We start from the raw sequence: 19666 nt of genomic DNA on the forward strand, positions 1-19666 counted from the left end.
ACTTGCAATCGTTTGTAGCTCTCTTAATACGAGACGCTTCACTTAAGTTGTAACGCGAATGTTTTACTGTAGCTGTACCCTACGCGTCTACAAAATTTGTCCGAATCGTTTCAGGGACCCTTTACTACATACTCATTGTTTAAAATTGCCGGTCTTATAGTATTAGGCATTTACATCACATGCTTCGAAAACCAAAAGCGCACACGTGGCTACGGACCCTGAACGGCACATCATGTGTAGAAGCATCGCTTCGTTTTCGAGAACTTAACTTGGATTGGCTAAGCAAAAGAAAGCCTTGACTTGTGACTGACCAAGCAGTTGGACAGGAAACCACGAAAGTATGAGGCTAGTGTAGAAATAAGAAAAGAAAAACGTGAATCGCAGGAACATCCGGCTTGATAAACAAGATAATACTTTCTTACTGCTACGACCACACTTGTCTCCCTTCTCACCAATGCCGGCACATAACCACTCTTGCGCTCACCTTTCACTGTTTCCTGCATATTTCCAGTGAATGACTACATCCTCACTGCAGATCAAAAAATTCCAATAAAGAATGTTCCATGGCGTTCTTGTTACCGCTGCACGATTATATAATCTGACCGGTAAGCTTTCCATTGTACTAAGAAACAGGCACCATAAAAATTGGTTGGCAGTCCCTTTAACATCTTCAGTGGGTTTTTGAAATGCCACTGAAAGAACACAAATACACCAGAAATTCCCCAGCAAGCAGACTAACTAAACAGAAACCTTTGTCAAGTGGCTGACAAACATGCTACATAAAAGCTTGGCCACTTTTGAAAGGACTTGAGCAGGGTAAGAGAGCACTGTCCCCTTCCATGTCTTACTTATGCTTAGGACTTCCCTTTCTACTCTCCTTCCAGCATTCTGACAAATTAGTTGTCAATCATAAGGTTAGATGTTTTGCAACGTATGCAGGTGAATACAACAAGTGCCTTCTGGCCCCTAGGCATACCAGTAAACCAGATGGTGCAGCCACGAAAGCCTCCCTTCTGGCCCATGATCTGACCCCGCTTGTCTCGGCTGACATGGTGCTTCTGGAAGACCACATTGGTGGACTTGTGGTTCTGCAGGCACAAAACAGGACAAAGCAAATTACTATGAGAGCATGCCAGCCCTGCATTTAGTGCAACAACTGTGTTGGAGTGTGTCAGTCAAGATATAATTAAATGTACACTATAATCGCAGCAAAGTGCTGTATGCACAGAGATTAAAGTGCAGTGAGGATTGAAACTAGACAATGTAGCAGCCAATTTAGATGGAATGACAACTTAGAGCTGGAAAAAGTGATTTCATAAATTTTTTTCATTAGAACATGTCGATTTAACAGTAAAGCAAATATTAGTACTAAACATTTTGCCTAAAAAGAAATGTGCAGCCCCCATAGCTTTGCAAAACAACTGTATCATTTAGTTTGAGTTAGACTGAACTGTGCTTTAAGGCACAACTTTCCTATCTTTTTTTGCTGGTCACACAAAGATTTTTCTGAATGCTTCTTCTGTTAATTTAACTATTCACTACTGCCAACTATGTGCTAGGTACCTTTCTTTATTATTCTTTTAGACTTTTTATATCGCTGTCGCTGCACTCATGTGCTGCAGTTATGTGCCGTCTTTGATGTCATGTTGCTCTTTGCATATGAAAGTATGTTTTGAACCACACCCTGCCACATAACATATTAAATATACACTGTTAATGCAACACTATTAAATTCTTGTAATACAGGTAATAATGGCTACTGCTAAGGATGTGCAAGATTCTCAGTACCACACCTGCACAAACAAACCACTCAAGCAGGTACTCAGCGCCAGCAAAGGAAAGTACAAAGCTGAATGCTCAATACTCATTATTATGTATTTTAGCTAAAAACAATACATAACTTGTTATTTAACGTACATTTAATGCAACCGACAAACTTCAAAGATAACATAAAACTGCCACAACCAATAATCAAGTGATCATTTGAATTATGACGCTGTTGAATGATAGTTTAATACACATTATGCCTAAAAGTACTCAATGCAAATAGCTATTAAGAGCAGAGCTTAACCAAACCAACATACAAAATGCTAACACTTTTTTCAATGAGTCAGCCTCGAAGAACTTTACCAACTGAAGTAGCAAGTAGAAATTTAGAGAAAAATATTGCGATTTGGAATCGCTTGCTATATATATATATATATATATATATATATATATGAAGTTACTCAAACAAGATGTAACACACGGCAATTTTAATAAGTCATGTACAATTCTGCCCAGCTCTGATGTCACTTAGTGTAATTGTCACTAGTGTGCCTGGCATCCTCTAATCTCAAGCTGTGCAAAGCGAAATAGCCACTCTATGGTCTAACCAAAACTTCAATTCTTTTCTCTACATATATGATACGAGTGTCGCACGACGCACTTTGGATTGCGATCGAGCCCGATCGAATTTCTCGGTCACGATTGGCTCATTTGCTCAATCTGAGGAAGGGAGCCGATCACAGTCGCGAATTTGAAAATCGAGCTCGATTGCGATCGAAAGTGGCCATGTCACACCGGTATTAGTGCGAAGCTGTACAGCATGCAGGCAACAAGTTCTTTGTGCACATGGAACAAATGAACTACAGATGTTTTTGTCAAGTTAATGTTTTTACATAAAAAATAAGGCCCCAATCACACATGTAACAGACAAGTATTAGTATAATAGCAAATGACTGGAGAATTGCAAAATAAATACACTGAAGCAATAATTATGACCCTAGATTCCTGCCCTTTGCACTATATGGTCTGCAAAGTGAAGATCTGGGCAAACATGAGGTAGGAGGAATCGAGTACCTCATTGTGCACTTTGCGACCCATATGACATATTTCAAAAAGAAAGGCAGCTCTTATATCCCGAACTTGAGTAAGCGCAGCGCTTGGCTAGCTAACAATCTTTATTAACATAAACAGCTTTTATGTGCAGTTTTATGCACTATGAAAAGTACATGTCAAATGTTTTCGTATTTCTTTTCAATCATACATTTCTGCAGGGCCAACTGCTACTGAGTAAAATGATCATCTTTATGCTTTTCATACTGACGAATTGGTGAACTTACTACCTAGATTTCATAGTTGGTGCAGCGTCCTTGCCTGGATAAATTATTTACCTATGCCTGACCACCCTCCTGCGTGAACTATATCAATTTTTCAAAGTTAACCAAGATCGCGTGCATTTCCTTCACATTAAATCAGCCCAAGTTTAAAGTGAGCACACAACGTGCACTAGGTTGACCGTAATGTGTTGGGACCGAGTACTACAAGTACATTCGCACACGCATTGCAACAAATGCTACAATAGACTGCTTGGCGGCTCCAATAAAATTTCCTGTGCTTTCACACCACTTGAGAAAAGGAACCTTATTAACTATACAAATGAAACTGCTCAATTGCCTCCCATGTAGAAAACATTGATTACAGAATCAAAGAAACACAGCTGCCACACCCCCATTCAACAGTGAAATATGCGAGTACATATCACATTTTCCACAATCTCGAGGGCTCCAAGGGGTTGCGACTGCCATGCTCCAAGCAGACCCGTCCGAACGCGCGTACGATAGAGTGGTTTCTCTTTCACAACATCCCCGGCCAATCGGCGCTTTTGGGTCACGGCAGTTAAGCCGTGCAAGGCCATCAAGGAATTGCCAGCCGCAAAGGCAATTTTGTCCTCGTTGGCTGAAAAAAAGAAATAACTGCCACGGAAATGCCTGTCCCACTAATGTAACCGCGACGTGCTTACGAGCGAATGCAAGCACATGCCTGAGCAACTACATCTACTCGCAATGCCCAGTTTCGGACTGACGTTAACATTGTCAACAAAACGGTGTCCAGGACACAAGCCACATATAAATAGGCAAGATAACTATTCAGCGCAAAGCTTTACTAACATTCAGAAAAATAACGATATTATCATACTAGCTTCGCATACAGGAGAAACATTATGGAGACAGGTAACTGCTTATAAACTTGTTTGAAGTGTCCAATATAAATCCATATGTGTACTTACTGTCTCGATGTTACAGCTGATATTCGGCATGATGAGGCTAGTATTCAAAACCGGCAGTTAAACACAGCTGCTCTCGGCACGCAGACGTAGCAGGGCTTTAGGTGCGAAAGCGACTCGATAATGTCATCTGTTCAGGAGAAGCCGCTGAACTGCAGGTGGCTCGCCGAACGTGGGCCACCGCCGACGAACAACAAGCAGCTGAGGCTAGATACGATGCAACGCGCGGAAGACTACTCGTTCAACAAAAGACCGCAGCGCCACCTTCCCATAGCAACGATCTCTCGGCGCTGGCGACGCGGCGCCAAGGTTACCGACGGCAGCGACACGTAAGCGAAAAATCAAATCCGCTTCGTGCCATTTGCGACCGCAAATTTAGCACTTGGCAAGGTTTTTTAGGTGTGGTTGCTGGTGCTAGATAAATGTCTGACATTTCACTATTATCTACTCTTGTGATGAAGGCGATTCATGCGATACCACAGCAAGAATATAAAAAGCAAAGCCGGTCACTTGAGGCTGTCATATCGCTGCTGTCTGCAGGAATTTTGTGCGGATGATTCAGTTTCTGCACTGGGTAATGTGGAAGTCTGACAAACGCAACACTAGTCCGACGTACGTCGGCATGCAAGATATGTCTAGAGAGTAATACTGAAAATACTCTTCATTCCCCTCCCTGCATCCCCCTATCCCCCCCCCCCCCCTTTTTTTTTTCTTTTCGTTTTTACGTAAGTGATCACGTAGGTACGCAATTTGCTAGCATATAGCCGATAACAGAACCTTAAATTACACAAAATATGAGCCAAGAAAGTAATTTACATAGCATTAAAAACAATTGTCTACCAAAAGCGCCCGACAGGTTTACGTTATGCGCGTGAGAACTTGGCAGTCATATACATATGGGTGTCTGTGGCGAGTCTCGTAGCGAGGCTCGCAACACCCGAGCGCATCATTGGGACGTGCATAAAAGAGAGAGAGAGAGAGAGAGAGAGAGAAATCAGCACTCTAATGGCTGCATCACTTCGCTGGGGGAATTTGAGGGTTCTATGCAGTATATAGTTGATATAGTTTCGATGCACTGATGCCCCCGAAGACAGACTGATGGAAAATTCCTAGTCTCGATCGTCCTCTTGTCCGATCCTACCATATCTTCAACAAGTCCTCAGATGGCTTAATTAATCTTCTAGTACAGAGCGTGACCTGCTAAAATATGCATTCATTGTGTGCCAAAGGCTTTGATTGAGATTTGTGCAAATTATATATATATATATATATATATATATATATATATATATATATTTATGGATACCGATGCTTTATGTCACAGCCATAGTTAGTTCCTTGTCGCTTATATTGTGAATGACATATTCCGCACTAGTTTATTCCATGTCTTGTTGCAGGTTCATCACAGTTCGTGTGAATACTTAAAATTATTTAAAGGAGCTGCATCAATCGAGGTTTCCACGTGCACGCATTTCGTGTGCACGCGTACCCGCCGTGGTGGCATACGTAGTAGCTTAGGCGTTGCGCTGCTAAGCCTGAGGACGCGGGATCAAATCCCGGCAACGGCGGCCGCACTTCGGTGGGACGAAATGCAAGTGCCTGTGCGGTTCATTGGATGCACGTTAAAGAAACCTTGGCGGTCAAAATTAATCTGAAGTCCCCCACTACGACGTGCCACATAATCATATCGTGGTTTTGGCACGTAAAACCCCACATGTTTTCTTTTTTTTTTTTTTTTAATGACTGGAGTGACTTCAATCTGTCCCATACGCGTTGCGCGCGCGCGCATACATGCGGAGTGGGTGCGAAATAACATGTAGCTTTAACTGTTTACGTTTATATGTTAGATCACTCGTGCCATCATGCCATCATGTTTCACGTTACACAAAACATTCTATCCGCATAACTGCCACAATATAAGCAGCTATGTTAGCTGAAACAGAAGCTGAGTGCAGCACAGTGACGTCCTCGATAGACGTTTGCAGGATATTCGACAAACAAGTATCCTAAAGTCTCTTCAAGCTACATACTGAGAATATGCCATTGTGCGGTGGATGTTTCAGTCATGACGTGCCCAGGACGTACTCGCAGTGTTCAATGAATATGGCTGAATATATGTTCGCAGTAAATTCGGTGTTGTCCGTTCTCGTGGAGGAAGGAAAAAAAGTATGCCTATTCTTTTCTGCGGGGAGAAAAAAAAAAAAAAAAAAATCTGAGTACTGCATTTCTGTTCTCGGTGGCGCTGCCGTGCTGCCCACTACTGGAACAGGCCGCCCAGTTGCCGGTGCCGGTCACTGGTGTGATTCGGTGTGATTTGCCGAATTCATCATTAAACGAATACTGCCGGCAGCAGCACCACTACCTCAACCAGACTTTTATTTTGCTCGCGCTCCTGCCAATGCAAAGAAATTGTATTTTTATTTTATTCTGAGTTGGTATTCAGGGTTCTGCTGCTTTATGTATTCAAGAACGTCGCAACACACAGGGTGTCCCAAATATCATGCACCAAGATTTAATAATATGCAAATGCCACATAGCTGGACAGAACCAAGGTAATGTTATTTGCCGTCACTTGAAGATACTCAGATTAATCATTTTTTTGCATTCCGCCTAATTACATAATTAGCCTTAATTAATTATTCAACTGGTTATACTGACGCTGTAGAGATGCACACGCTACGTCATGTAGGGTGGCTACATTTAAGTCTTCTTGAAGATTTATTTAAGATGCTATATAGGTTGGCGGTGATTGAAAAACGATAAATATCCCGAGCTTTATTGTGCACGAACTGCAATTCGCATTGAATGTGGTACTCACATTTTGGAGAAGTAAAATGCGGAGCCATATAGGCTCAGGTTCGACAGTGAAGGCTATAAAAATTTCAGGTAATTTTTGTTCGGAAACGTGGTAGCCCGTGACTATCGCGCTGCGCTGCTGATCACATACCCTCTAATGCGCGTTGTAACAATATGACAAATCGACATTTGTCGGACCACGCTTGAATATTTGTCTATCTATAGGCCTTTTTTTTTCCAATTTTCCTATGACAGAATAACGGTTTGTCCTTTTTTTTTTTTTTTTTCAAGTTATAGTTCGAAACTATCATGTCTGCTTCTCATGTGTACATTTATTCTGCCTATTTTAACCTCCCTGTCTTTCCTTCACCTTTTTTTCTCTCTCTTCTGATAGAACTTAATTTTAAAATTTTCGTTAATTCAATATGCTACTTGCACCAGGCGGGAGGCCCAGGAAAATGAGTACATTGCGCTTCCTTGTCGCGGGCTATGCATGCACTTATGTCGCTTGTGCAACGCGCACCTGCAACGTAACATGGCGGAGCTTTTTGTAATTGTGGGTACTTCTATAATTCGTAATAAGGATTTATATAGATATCTTACAGATATTCACATTGTCCAGGAGAGACCTGCCCTAGATGTCCAGGCAATATTTGTGGTTTACTGGGCGAATGGGAGAGAAGAAATTTTCAACTCAGGCGAGTTTGTTCCTAATTTGATATCGTATTTATTGCGCGTTAAAAGCTTTGTAAGCTTGACCCCTGATCTAGTGGATTGCTAGCATTCGGAGAAATTTATCTCCTGTCCGCCGTTCTCTATTTATGTCTTGTTGTTAGGTTTATGTAAGCATGCATAAGAAGATTACCTTGGGTCAAGACATAAACAATAGACATCACGCTGCGTCGGGAAGAGTCCACCACTGTCGGTACGCTATGAAGATACTAAAATGGCATTATGAAACGTAAGATTAAAATATTCACCTATCCTGAACAATCGTTACAAGGGTGAGGGTTATAGTGGAGCCAATTCTCACGCCCCCCCCCCCCCCTCCTCCTCCTCCTTCCGGAGTTAGTGGCTTCCTGTAAGAATGAGAGCGGGCCTCTCACCCTGTTCAACTTCTTAGACCGAGCTTCTTAGGCGAAGAATACCGGCCGTAATTTAACGTGAAAATTGTTCGCCCATAGGAGACACAAACTTTTCTTCGTCGACATGCAATACGCTTCTGTCCGCGTCACCTCGAAGGTGGGTCTCTATACGAAGGTGACGGAGACGACAGAGCGACTGAAATACGTTTAAACTAGACACACGCAATCAATTTATCACCATGAGAGACAGCATAGGATCGCGAGCACTTTTTTTTTAATGCTCGTGAAAAGCCCGCATCGTATGGTTGCTACAACGCAGGCGCGAAGAGCGCACGGTGAGCACTACTTGCGCCAGGAAATCGTCAAAGTTCCGGGACTCCGTTCGCACTCAGGCTCGCGCGTGCGCGTCCATTATCCCTATTTATGCACACATTGCGGCAAACTTTCCAGTCTCAGGTCCGCTGCGCCGGCGGCGATGCGGGATGCACGCCTGGCTGCGGCAGGCAGCGCGGCCTTCAGCGTCTGGCGCGCAGCCAGCCGCGGCGGCAGCCTTAATGGTGAGCTACGTCCGGACCCTGAGGACTCGCGCGCGCAGTGGCCGAAGCCAATCGACGGACACCCGTGCACCCAGCAGAGAACGATAACGATGCGAAAATTGCGCACGCGAAGGACACATGGCAAATGGAAGTCTAAATGCAAGGGACAGGCATGTCACTGACGCGAGCGCGACGACCATGACGAGACTCGATCTCGGCTGTTGACGAGACTCGAGATCGCTCCCCGCATCTGTGACGCGGTTGATTTCTTCTAGCTCGGGTTATTGCCATCGATAACTCAGCTAGCAGCATACCTCCGGCAACCCCTCACACACACACACACACACTATGCCCATAGTCGTATTTACTGGGGGGCGCGTATATTTCGTTCAAGTAGGAAACATGTTCTGAATGACGAGCGACAAATGTTTAATCTGTGTAGGCTCGTTAGTATACCTTCCGTAGAAAGTTACTCATTCAAGCATTCCAGGGTGCCATACTGCCGTTAATTAAAATGTTTCCAAGACTCCTAAAACAACTGCACAAGGTACGAACTTAAATTTCGGTGAGAATAGGTAGAATTTTAAATGTGTAATGCATTGCAAAACTTTCACGTTCCTGCTTTAAAGGGGAATGTTGCAAATAATTACTAAATTCTTGTTTTCTCCCTATTTTCGCGCGTCATACCAGATACGTAGTTAGTTTCTCCGTTGTCCTCGCTCAACTAAACAATGCACTTGGTTTATATTTGGGGAAACTTAGAGGCACGGTATTGGTAATGTGTAGGCAACGTTCCAAACGGGTGGGTTAAATGCGCCTTTTACAATAGAATACGTATGCAAGTGGTCCAGAACGTTATTAGTGTGTTTTACGAATGGTGATAAAACAGACTGCTGCCCTGGCATAATTACAACTGAGGTCAAACTTTGCGAACATAGGGGGAACACCACGCCATGTTTGTGTACGATGTCAAATGCGCGTTGATCAAATACAGCTTTAAAACAATTCTTAAGCGAGTGTTCGCAAATGTCACGCTGCTGTTATTAGCTACATCTCCCAATGTCCCAAGCGAACTGTGGGTTTCAGAAATTTTATACTTAGAAGGTGGCATTTTCAGTGCAATGTGTTGCGAAGTTTTAACTTTTCTGGATTATTTAGAAGCGTTACGAATATTTATAGAATCCTTGTTTTTGTTTTAATCTTTTTGTGCATGATATATTAGGTTCGCCTGGTGTGCTCATTGTACTAAACGAGGCAGCTTCTTTATGCTTGGTGACAATAATGAGCAGATAATGGCTGATGTGTAGGCAAAGTTCAAGATGCATGGCTAATTGGGGCTTTGACAAAAAATTACGTATGGAAGCGCTCTAGAGCGTTGCGAGCGTGTCTATAACGAGCGGGGCAGAATTTCACCCGCTGCCCTGGCATAACTACATATGCCACAGATACCAAATTTAGCGAAAATGTGTACAACGCTGTGGAAAATCTTTGTACGAAGTCCAATGCGATTTGATCAAACACAGCCTCCGCAAAAAAAAAAAAAAAAGTGATTAATCAAGTGCTGGACGCGGGATAAGGACGTTATCTACTATACATCTATACACTGTCCCGACAGCTTTACTACAGGTTTATATTTCGTCTTCTTCTTTCTGGGGTTTTAGGTGCCAAAACCAGTTCTGATCATGAGGCACGCCGTAGTGGAAGGCTCCCGATTAATTTCTCACCACCTGGGGTTCGTGGAAAGAAGAGTGGAGTGGGGGGGTCATGGTAAGTGCAATGAGTGACAAACTTTAAGTGTTTTAAGAACAAAGCAGAATGTATCCCGCTGCCTTGGGAGAACTGTGAACCCAACCGAGATCAAATCTAGCAAAAACGGGGGAGTCGAAGTAACAAAAATGGTTCTGTCGAAGTAACATGTGTGTTTATGAATTACTCGGATTTTTAAAAAATTCCAACAAAAAGTGCTCGAAAGCGTTACATACGGGCAATGTTTCAAACGAAACAATCATATACGGACATTTTAAACTATGTGACATAATCACAGACAACTGAAACTGTTATTGTAATTGCTCGAAAGAAACAGCTTTGCTGGAAATTGGTTTGTAATTCTGCAAGGGCGCATACATCTGCAGTATTTCTTTTCTTGTGAACATTGCAAGTCCTTTATGTTGATTGTATTTTGTTGTGTAAACTTTGACAATACTATTGCTTTAACTGGCGATAAAATTGTGCTGTAGACTTTATCTCCGAGTACTATTCTTCGTTTAATTATTAAAAGTGTTTGGAGCAAATGTGCATTATTTATATGCGTTGTACTGCTGCTATACTGCATGTGTAGGGTCAGGGACCTCTTTCGGTCCCCCATGGTTCACCATGTGTGATTGATAATGAAGCCTGTGTTTGTTAATTGCAAAAATAACTGACAAATTCATTTCCATGCTCTAGCTTACTCTTAATGTGAGAGGAACTGGGATTATATATATAGATGATGGATGGATGGATGGAGAGAGAGAGTGGGGGGGGGGGGGGGTCAGATGGTTTGCTGCCCCCCCCCCCCCTCGCCTCCTGAGAAAGAGTTGTTACGTTGTTACGCCACTGACCATACCCCAACTTCCTACTCCCTACAAGCGTGAAATGGGCGGTGTCTAGCGACGGAAAAATGGCCCCGTTTTCGACGGCTTGATTTATTTGCTGGCGAAGTTGGGAAAGTCGGACAAAAACAAAGAAAAGAAAAAAATTAGTGGCACCGCGTTTAGTGATCGTTATCACGCACGCCCTCTCGAGGTGTCAGAGCAACCAAAAATGTACATCGACCGTTCGTGAGCAGCTCCAGATTTAAAGCAGAAACGTACAGGCTTCAGGGACCGCATTCTCGATGACTTTCCGAGATATCAGTTTCAGCGCGCGTTGATTTGTTTAAGACATTGCCAGGATGCCTGTCGCTCCAGCGATGTGTCACGTACGCTGGGAATTTTGTTGCACATAAGTGACAGTATCCCCGAAAGGAGATCAACCGATTGATTTGGTTTAACGTCCACTTGAGGCGCCGTATAGTGGAGGTCTTCATGTTGACTACAAGCGCGGTACGCGACCGACCATTTTTTGCATTCCGTCCCCCACGGAATGCGGTCGCCGCAGCTCGGAATCGATCCTACGACCTCTGGCTCTGCAGCGGAATACGTCACAGCCACGGAGCCACCTCGGCGTGAAGAAATCGGCGGAGAATACGGGACCATGTGTTAAACCTAAGGTCCCTTAAACCTATAAGGGACTTTAATTAAACCGAAGCAGCTGCGCCTTCCAGCAGGGCGCCCTGGTCAACGCCATGCCTAGTCGGTTGGATTCCTGCGCAACATCGCAATCCTCTAAACGCTGTAAAGCGGCCGCTCCCCAGAAACCGCGCACGCTCAAAACCACTTCAATGTTCTCAACGACGTTTTCGACTGTGGTGTCTCTTGTAGCCGTGTTCCGTGTTTTTGGCTGAGACCTAGCTATACTAAAGGAGCCAACAAAACGTCCCGCCGGTGAAATATTTCGACATCCCGAATTTGTCATAAAATTGCAGTTTTCTTTTTGGGTGGGATGAGGGAACACTGCAATGGCAAGAAAAATCACATACTGCATGCACCATATTCGTTATATGCTAGAGCTGTACCAAAAGTAACGCTTAAGTGGGCATAAAGTCTTAACTGACATGGGTCAAGTTAGGCACGTGACCATATACAGTAGAATCTCGGTAAACGTCAATCGCTGAAACGGAATTGCAGTTTAAACGGAACAACAGTCTCTAGACTGGTTGGTTTTGTATTTGCGTGATGACAAAAAAAAAAACTGCCCTTAATTACAACCAAACTTTTTGCAAATATATCGATCTGTAAACGGAACCACAGAAGCAAGATCTGAAGGATTTTTTTGAAAGAGGCAGGATCTGAAATATATTTTTGCGACACCAACGTTCTATCTAGAAAGCCACCCTTGAAATGTGGATGGCAAATACTCAAACAGATAAATATTTGACAGATTCTCAATGCGCATATTATGTACAGGAAATTTGCAGGCACAACTTGGAATCATCTAGCGCAAGACAGGGGTAATTGGAGATCGATGGGAGAGGCCTTAGTCCTGCAGTGCACATAAAGATTGGCTGACGATGATGATGAACAAACTTGGACAGCTTCGCCGTACCACCACTCGCCCCATAGACGACCAAAATAAGGGCAACCAAAATTTCCGACGGCTTACAGCGCGCCGTTCGATAATTTGGGCTCCCGCGGCACGACCGCGTCATATTCGGCCACCGACTGAAGCAGTAAGAACTGGTTTATTATTTTTCTTTTTTTTTTATGCGTCGCCGGAGGCTCCTCGAAACCGAAACTAGCGAAGCCTAGTGAATGGAGTAGCCGTCGACCGCGTCCAAACCCCGTTACAAACTAGCCACTACGTTCACTTCTTTATGCTTAACATCTCTAACAGTGTTAAGAGGGTGTATGACATATAGTGTGCACGCCTCTGCGCATCTTTCTCAGTAAACGGAACTCCTATTAATAGGAACATATTTCTCCGGTGCCTTGAGGTTCCGTTTAACGAGATTCTACTGCACGTCATTCTTCTATGCAAATGATCTAGAATACCTTTTATACATCGCGCGTGAATAATGCAGTCGTCCGGCAGTGACGTCCTCTGTTCGATTTGTTCAGAGAGGAATGCAGCCTTATTAAAATGCCACTGCAGGCTATGGAACTACCATGCATGCAGACGCGACATTGACGTCAGAAATATCTTGGGACAGGTGAACACGTTCAGAGAAGCAAAAAACTGAATTTACAATAAACCAAGTAGCGGGAAACGATCACCTGCAGCGACGCTGGCGCGAGCCGTGAGTGACGGGACAAATTAGTTCGCGCCGTCAGAGGAATGACCGCCGATATACGCCAACTGTCTGCCCAGCGTAATTGCATGTCAATTCAGTTCATACAAACGTTCGTAGACCTTGGATATATCGAAAAAACGTGTGCGAAGTTGGCGCCTCGTCCATCTGGCTTCATATATGAAGAAGGAGATAGCTTATTGGAAGTCTGTTGCAATTAGGTGAACATGTGCAACTTTCATTTTCGGTGGGGTAATCGATCGGCCCCTTTTTACAGTAAAAACCAGCTGGGGCCGTATTGTGTAAGAATTCTTTTCCTCTGATTCTATTCATTTCTTACGATCCGTACCATCGAGTGGCCAATGCCGGCGATATGGGGAGGCGGCTTCCTGATAGCCGATGGCGAAGGGCAAAATGAATGGAAAATGAATGGAAAAGGAAAGGAATCTTTACAAAAATGCGACCCTGTATTCACAAAACTTCTCTGGGGTTTCTTCATTGGAACCTTTAAGTATATGAACCTTGTTGGTTCATACTTATGGTGAAAAAGACGCGAAACATTAAGAAGGACGCCATTTCTGGTCTGCGGTCTTTTCTTCATATGGTTTAGCGTGTTTTCCTAAGTGAGAGACTTCTTCTTCTTTTTTTTTTAATGTGATCGAAGCTTAAAACCCCTTTCCTGGATATATGCAGCTATGTATGATTGCAAAATTATTTTTCGTTCTTTGTTAAAGCGTTGAACAATCAGTATAGGAGGCGTACTTAGCATCCTATATCATTCATATAGGTATTACTTGAGAGCTCTGGGTGCATCTGTGCGCTGTGCAAATGACGTTGTTTCAGAACGCTGTTCACCCAACTACACTTGCGTGTACAGTGTACACGATCATGTTCGCCCATGCATAATTCACGGTCATGTGCCTACAGGATATTACAGTCACTACAGGATATTGTGGAATTTCGCAAAAACACAGAAGACCAAAATTAAACTATTTTGTGAGCGTCACATCGGTATTCTGGAGCATGCGCGATGTATATGAACCGCAACGCTACCGTACTACTAAGTGGTTTGTTTGAGAAAGGAAGGGTTGGCGCTAGCTTCTGCAGCCCTTGAGGATCACTGTGACGTATACGCAGCGCGCAGTGAGAAAGAAAAGCGAAACAATTACGGTTTCGGCTGTGCCATTCATCACGCTACGCACAATAGACGAGCCGTTCTCAGCAAACTTTTGAGCGTCTGGAGTCTGGCTGTCGTTTACAGAACTCGCCTGCTCTCGCGTGGGCGCCACACTACTTTCTCAGGTTTCACGCAGCTATATGAATCCATACAACTGGTAAACTTTCTTTCTCTACGGTACCGCTTGCATAGCTGTGGTAGGGAAGGGGAAGGTAAACATCTGTGCGCGATACATGACGATTTTTCATGAGCCAACCGGCTAAATGACCTTGCTGCAGTTGGACACATACCATACGCGTTCTTATAACACGAGCTTTGGCGCTGGATTCTTTATTGTCTGCGTGTGTTTGGTGTATGTTGAGACCCACGAAATGGCGAACTCATCAGTCCTCAATCATCGAAATCCTCCTCCATTACCCCCATATCGTCACGCGTGCCAACATGCCCCTTGCGTGCCTCATACCTGGACGAGCTGAGCCGCACCGCCCAAAGAATTGCGCCATATTTTGTGGTGGCTCGTGGTGCGCCACATCCGTTCCGCTGGTGTCATTGCACTGATGTGCGCGCTGACATAAACGGGCACACATAAAACTAGTTAAGTGTATACAGGGAGAGAGAGAGAGACAGTACCACCTTTATCAGAATCTGTTTCCCGAAAATGCGCGCTCCTCCGCGCATGCATTGCAGAAGCCGCGCGCGCGAACTGCGAAACCAAAACGATGCCACGTGCCCTCGTCCATACGCGAGCGGTCCTTAATCACCGAGGCACGCCGGAGAGAGCTTTCGTGACACGCGCAATCATATAAACAGGGTTTAAAGATTCAACGCTTCTTTGAATAACTGACGGACCCGTAATTCGTTGCCTGAATTGTGCCGAGTGGCGGCGAGGGTGAGCGGGCAAGTGACAGCGGTCACCCCTGTGTTGTAGCTGGCATATACGCGTACAATATCTTCTTTCCGTGTCCAACACGGAAGAACCTTGGAGAACGAGAAGCTGAGATGGTGCATGGGGGAAGGGGATTGCGCTGTCGTATCACTGAAATGCTCGGACAGGATCAGTGGAATTAGCTGGCGACATGCAGATCTCTTCGGTTTTTTGGTTTGTTTCTCAAGTTTATGTTAGTTGGCCGCTGAAGTGAGAGTCTGAGCATATGCGTTCATATACATTGATACAATATCTTCAGGCCGGATCCGAAACCATTGTTATTTGTGACGACTGTTTCTAATCAAGTTGTTACTTCCTTCGTTATTGTGTCGTTCGCAATCGCACACAGTAAAACATACACAGTAAAAAAAAAAAAAAAAAAAAAAAAAAAAATGTTCTTAGGAAGTTGGTTTGTCTCATATTAAGGGGTATAGATAGAATCGTTGATGAGGACAAACGGTGTTTTCTTTCTTGGCGACTTTTTTTGTGGCACGCAAACATCATGATAGCTGCGACACGAAAACTGCACGAAGGAAACTTTAATAGTCATCGTTGTACACGAAGACCGGCCAAAAAATAGAACAGAGCGCAGTGTCCTAGGACACTGCGCTCTATTCTACATTTCTTTCCGACATTCTTGTATTTTCCGCATTATGTTACTTGTTGATCAGTATGAGCCAACTGTAGTACTTCCCGTGCCAAATATTTCGATGCGCACCAGTTGGTCAGAATTATTACGCAATCTTCATATACGGTTTCTGTCGTCGCAGGTGTAGTCTGGGCTCGCTGTCGTGTACAGCGAAACTTCTTTACACACTTAAGGGTAAATGTGCTAGTCATGGGACAAATCAGCAGCGCTCTTAACGGTTCAAAAATTTTAAGTACAAGAATTTACATAAACCGGAAGACCAAAGACTGAGTGGAGAGCACTTCAACCAACAATCGGCTTACCTAGATTCCTTTCCCACCTAAACTCCAACAGTGGCCGACAGCCATACCCTCCCTCAAAATAAAAGTTTAATTAATTCATTCATTCGATGTATGCGAGCCGCGCCTGCTTACGATGACTTCGTAAATTAGGGCCCAATTTCCTACCGAGAACCATGTAAAGAAATTGGCGCGGGCCGCTGTTAGTACCACTTCACAGTTAACTCAGCTGTGAACACGATGAAAGAAACCCGTGTTGTCTATATACGTATAGGTGTGTGAACATGTGCACACACAACATAATTTTGCGCATTTTTTCCCGACTAATCGGTATTATTAGTTAATCGGAAGCCTAAAGCGAAATAATATCACTGACCGATGCAGAATGTAATCGAACAAAACTTGCGCTTTGTGTTAACGCTCATGTATAGGGGCGGGTAGAAAGTGTTTTGAACGGGCAGCCCAACAATCGTCGCATAGAGTGCTGTTTTTCGCACCGCTTCACAGGAAAAGTAACTTTGTCCTGCGTTTGCAACGCAGAAAAACGTGAGACGTAACAACTACGGGCAATTCATCTCGAAATATCAAGATGTCAGAACGAGTCGAGCCTTCTCATCCATCGAAGCTGTGAAAATTTCCGTGGAAAAAGAAAGTATGTTGCTCCCCAAATATGCCTTGAGGACTGCTGTTGGAGCAAAACAAACAAACAAACAACAAACAAACAAACAAACAAACAAACAAACAAACAAACAAACAAACAAACAAACAACAAACAACAACAAACAAACAAACAAACAAACAACAAACAAACAAACAAACAACAAACAAACAAACAAACAAACAAACAACAACAAACAAACAAACAAACAAACAAACAAACAAACAAACAAACAACAAACAAACAACAAACAAACAAACAAACAAACAAACAAACAAACAAACAAACAAACAAACAAACAAACAAACAAACAAACAAACAAACAAACAAACAAACAAACAAACAAACAAACAAACAAACAAACAAATTAAAAAAAAGTCCTATTTTCCCTAGTTCTGAGGGGCTTGTAGTCACAATGCACTTCTTTGTTTGCGGTGCCATGCTGCGTCGACGTACCTTACCTTTTGTTAGCTATACAAGCATTTACGTTTTGGTATTTACGGCTTACTGGGCCCTTGGACATCAAATTTTAAAGCAGTGACAACCCGAGGAGTTCACATTTTTATTTATTTATTTATTTATTTATTTATTTATTTATTTATTTATTTATTTATTTATTTATTTATTTATTTATTTATTTATTTATTTATTTGTACATAATGCAGCCAAACATTTGGTTATAGCAGGAGTGGGAAAAGAACAATGAAATTTCACACATATATAACAACTGCTGAATAGCAGTAAGAAATTCATCTAAAGGGCATTCGCGTACATTCCCGGGCAAAGCATTCCAGCACTGAATCGTATGAGGGAAGAAACTGTACAAAAACAAGTCTGAACGAGAGCTATACGGAACAATATTTAGAGCATGATATTATCGAGTATTTGAGGGGGCTGAAAATGAAATGTAATCCTGAGAACAACAACGTGGTGAATTTACATAATTGTGCAAGAGCTTCAAACAATCAAAGTGGCCTAAATTAAAGATCGTATTGAGAAAAAAAAAATGAAATCTAGCAATGTTGTCCTGAGCCACGAAAGTGTACTCCGCACATGGAGTAGCCGGTTGTGGTAGGAGTAATTACATGCTCTAGAATCGGTCTGACTGCGCGCTGCGTTACCGGAATGCGCTTTCTCATCCACGTTACAGCCGCTATATTCAGCAGATCGTCAGCGCCTTTTTATTTCAAATTCGCTATCTAATCATTACCACGTTATTGTGCGCTGTTTGGAAACTATCCGACTCGAAGAGCGAACCCCAGGATATCTGATTCGTTTTGACGTTATTCGAAAGCTTTGAATATTCACGCATGCCTTTAAACCCTGCACATGAGCCAGCGAGGAAAGTCTCCGTCAACTCAATGTGAAGGAGGTCTGTTTTTAGTAACGTCGGTTGCGTGATCATCTACCTCAGATCTACAGGTCATACCTACGCGGCCACACCCTGAATATTGGCACATGAAGGCATAGCGGAAGAGTTGGGGCGATCGCGCTGGTTGCGAAGCGCGCAGCGTCATCTGAACACTTATTGTCTACACAAATACTACTCCCGTAGGATAAGCAATGAAAATAGTTGCGTGTCTGTTTCAACCGCTCAGTGGCGTTGCAATCAGAATAAGCTAGCTTGGTGGCGCAACCCACCACTCCGTTCCAAAGGGGACGCTCATAGCATTCATCCATCCATCCTGGTGAACGGGGAATAATTACCAGTTGCACAGAAACGGCACAAGTTTGCATAACCTGTTGAGAGTGTACCAATCAGCTAAATTGCAGCGCTGCCGGCAAAATCTGTCGTACGCTTGAAATGACGGAGCGGCGCCCAAGTAATAATGCGGCTGCATTGCATAACAAATCCCTCCCAGCGTTTTCCAGCGAGAGAGCCACCTTCGCGGAGAGAACGGCACCGAGTACACGAGCTCTTTATGTATACCGGCGCTTACCGGGGGCCCAGCCCGCGTATTGCAAAAAAAAAAAAAAAAAAAAAAAGGGGGGGGGGGGGGCATGTAACGTATAGTTTGAAAGCGAAAGCGAACTTATCAGTGGGTAGCGCCAGTGCGCACTGAACTCGTTTGGCAAGGCCACCAAACTCTCCTCGTGAATGATACGCGGAACCAGAACAATAGGCGCAGAACAAGAGAGCCGTGCAGAACGGGAGCAACAAGAGGGTACATCGATATTCTCGCGCAAGCGATCTTTTGTCCCTCACGTTTCAATTCTGGGTACAACGTAAGATTGTTTTTCGCCACTGATTTTCTTTTTCTATTTTATTCCTTTTTTTCTTTCTTTCTTAACGTGAAATCGCTCGTACACCTGCCCCGATGGCATCAGTGGCTGTGACGCTGCGCTGCTGAGGTCGTGGGTTCGATCCCTACCGCGGCTTGCTAGCCTTTGGTTTTGTCGCGGCGCCTTCATATATATGTAGTGACAGTAACCGCCCGTATTAACCGAATGAGTTCAAAAAAAGAAAGAAAAACAAGAAAGAAAGAAAGGAAACGAAAAAATTAAAATGTAGAGAAAGCACATTATGAAACTCAATGAAGAAATCAATTGCGCATCTTTACGTGCTATACTGCGAAACACATGACGTAATTGCGAAACGTAAAAAGAGAAACAAGAAAAAAAAAAAGAAAAAAAAAAGATTTGATGT

The 19666-nt window shown here is 43.5% G+C and overlaps 1 protein-coding gene and 1 long non-coding RNA gene across 4 annotated transcripts in view; one reads left to right on the top strand and one right to left on the bottom strand.

Annotated features, from left to right (window-relative positions):
* LOC119436481 (bifunctional 3'-phosphoadenosine 5'-phosphosulfate synthase-like) overlaps window positions 1-19666 on the bottom strand; it is a 93201-nt gene that overhangs the window by 53545 nt on the left and 19990 nt on the right. For 2 of the 3 annotated variants that reach the window (XM_049658060.1, XM_037703337.2), the window contains exons 1-2: window positions 4052-4221; window positions 977-1088 (exon numbers count right to left, since the gene is read on the bottom strand). In XM_049658060.1, the coding sequence (XP_049514017.1) occupies window positions 977-1088; window positions 4052-4081 (142 nt within the window). In that variant the 5' untranslated portion in view covers window positions 4082-4221. Of the gene's footprint in view, window positions 1-976; window positions 1089-4051; window positions 4222-19666 lie in introns of those variants that run through there. The other variant, XM_049658062.1, reaches the window with a different exon arrangement.
* LOC125941135 (uncharacterized) overlaps window positions 4308-19666 on the top strand; it is an 86798-nt gene continuing 71439 nt past the window's right edge. The window contains exons 1-2 of the long non-coding RNA XR_007464157.1: window positions 4308-4377; window positions 12523-12774. This is a non-coding gene — a long non-coding RNA (uncharacterized LOC125941135). The remainder of the gene's footprint in view (window positions 4378-12522; window positions 12775-19666) is intronic.

The sequence above is a fragment of the Dermacentor silvarum genome, chromosome 1, assembly GCF_013339745.2.
Source record: "Dermacentor silvarum isolate Dsil-2018 chromosome 1, BIME_Dsil_1.4, whole genome shotgun sequence".
Classification (NCBI taxonomy): Eukaryota; Metazoa; Arthropoda; class Arachnida; order Ixodida; family Ixodidae; genus Dermacentor; species Dermacentor silvarum.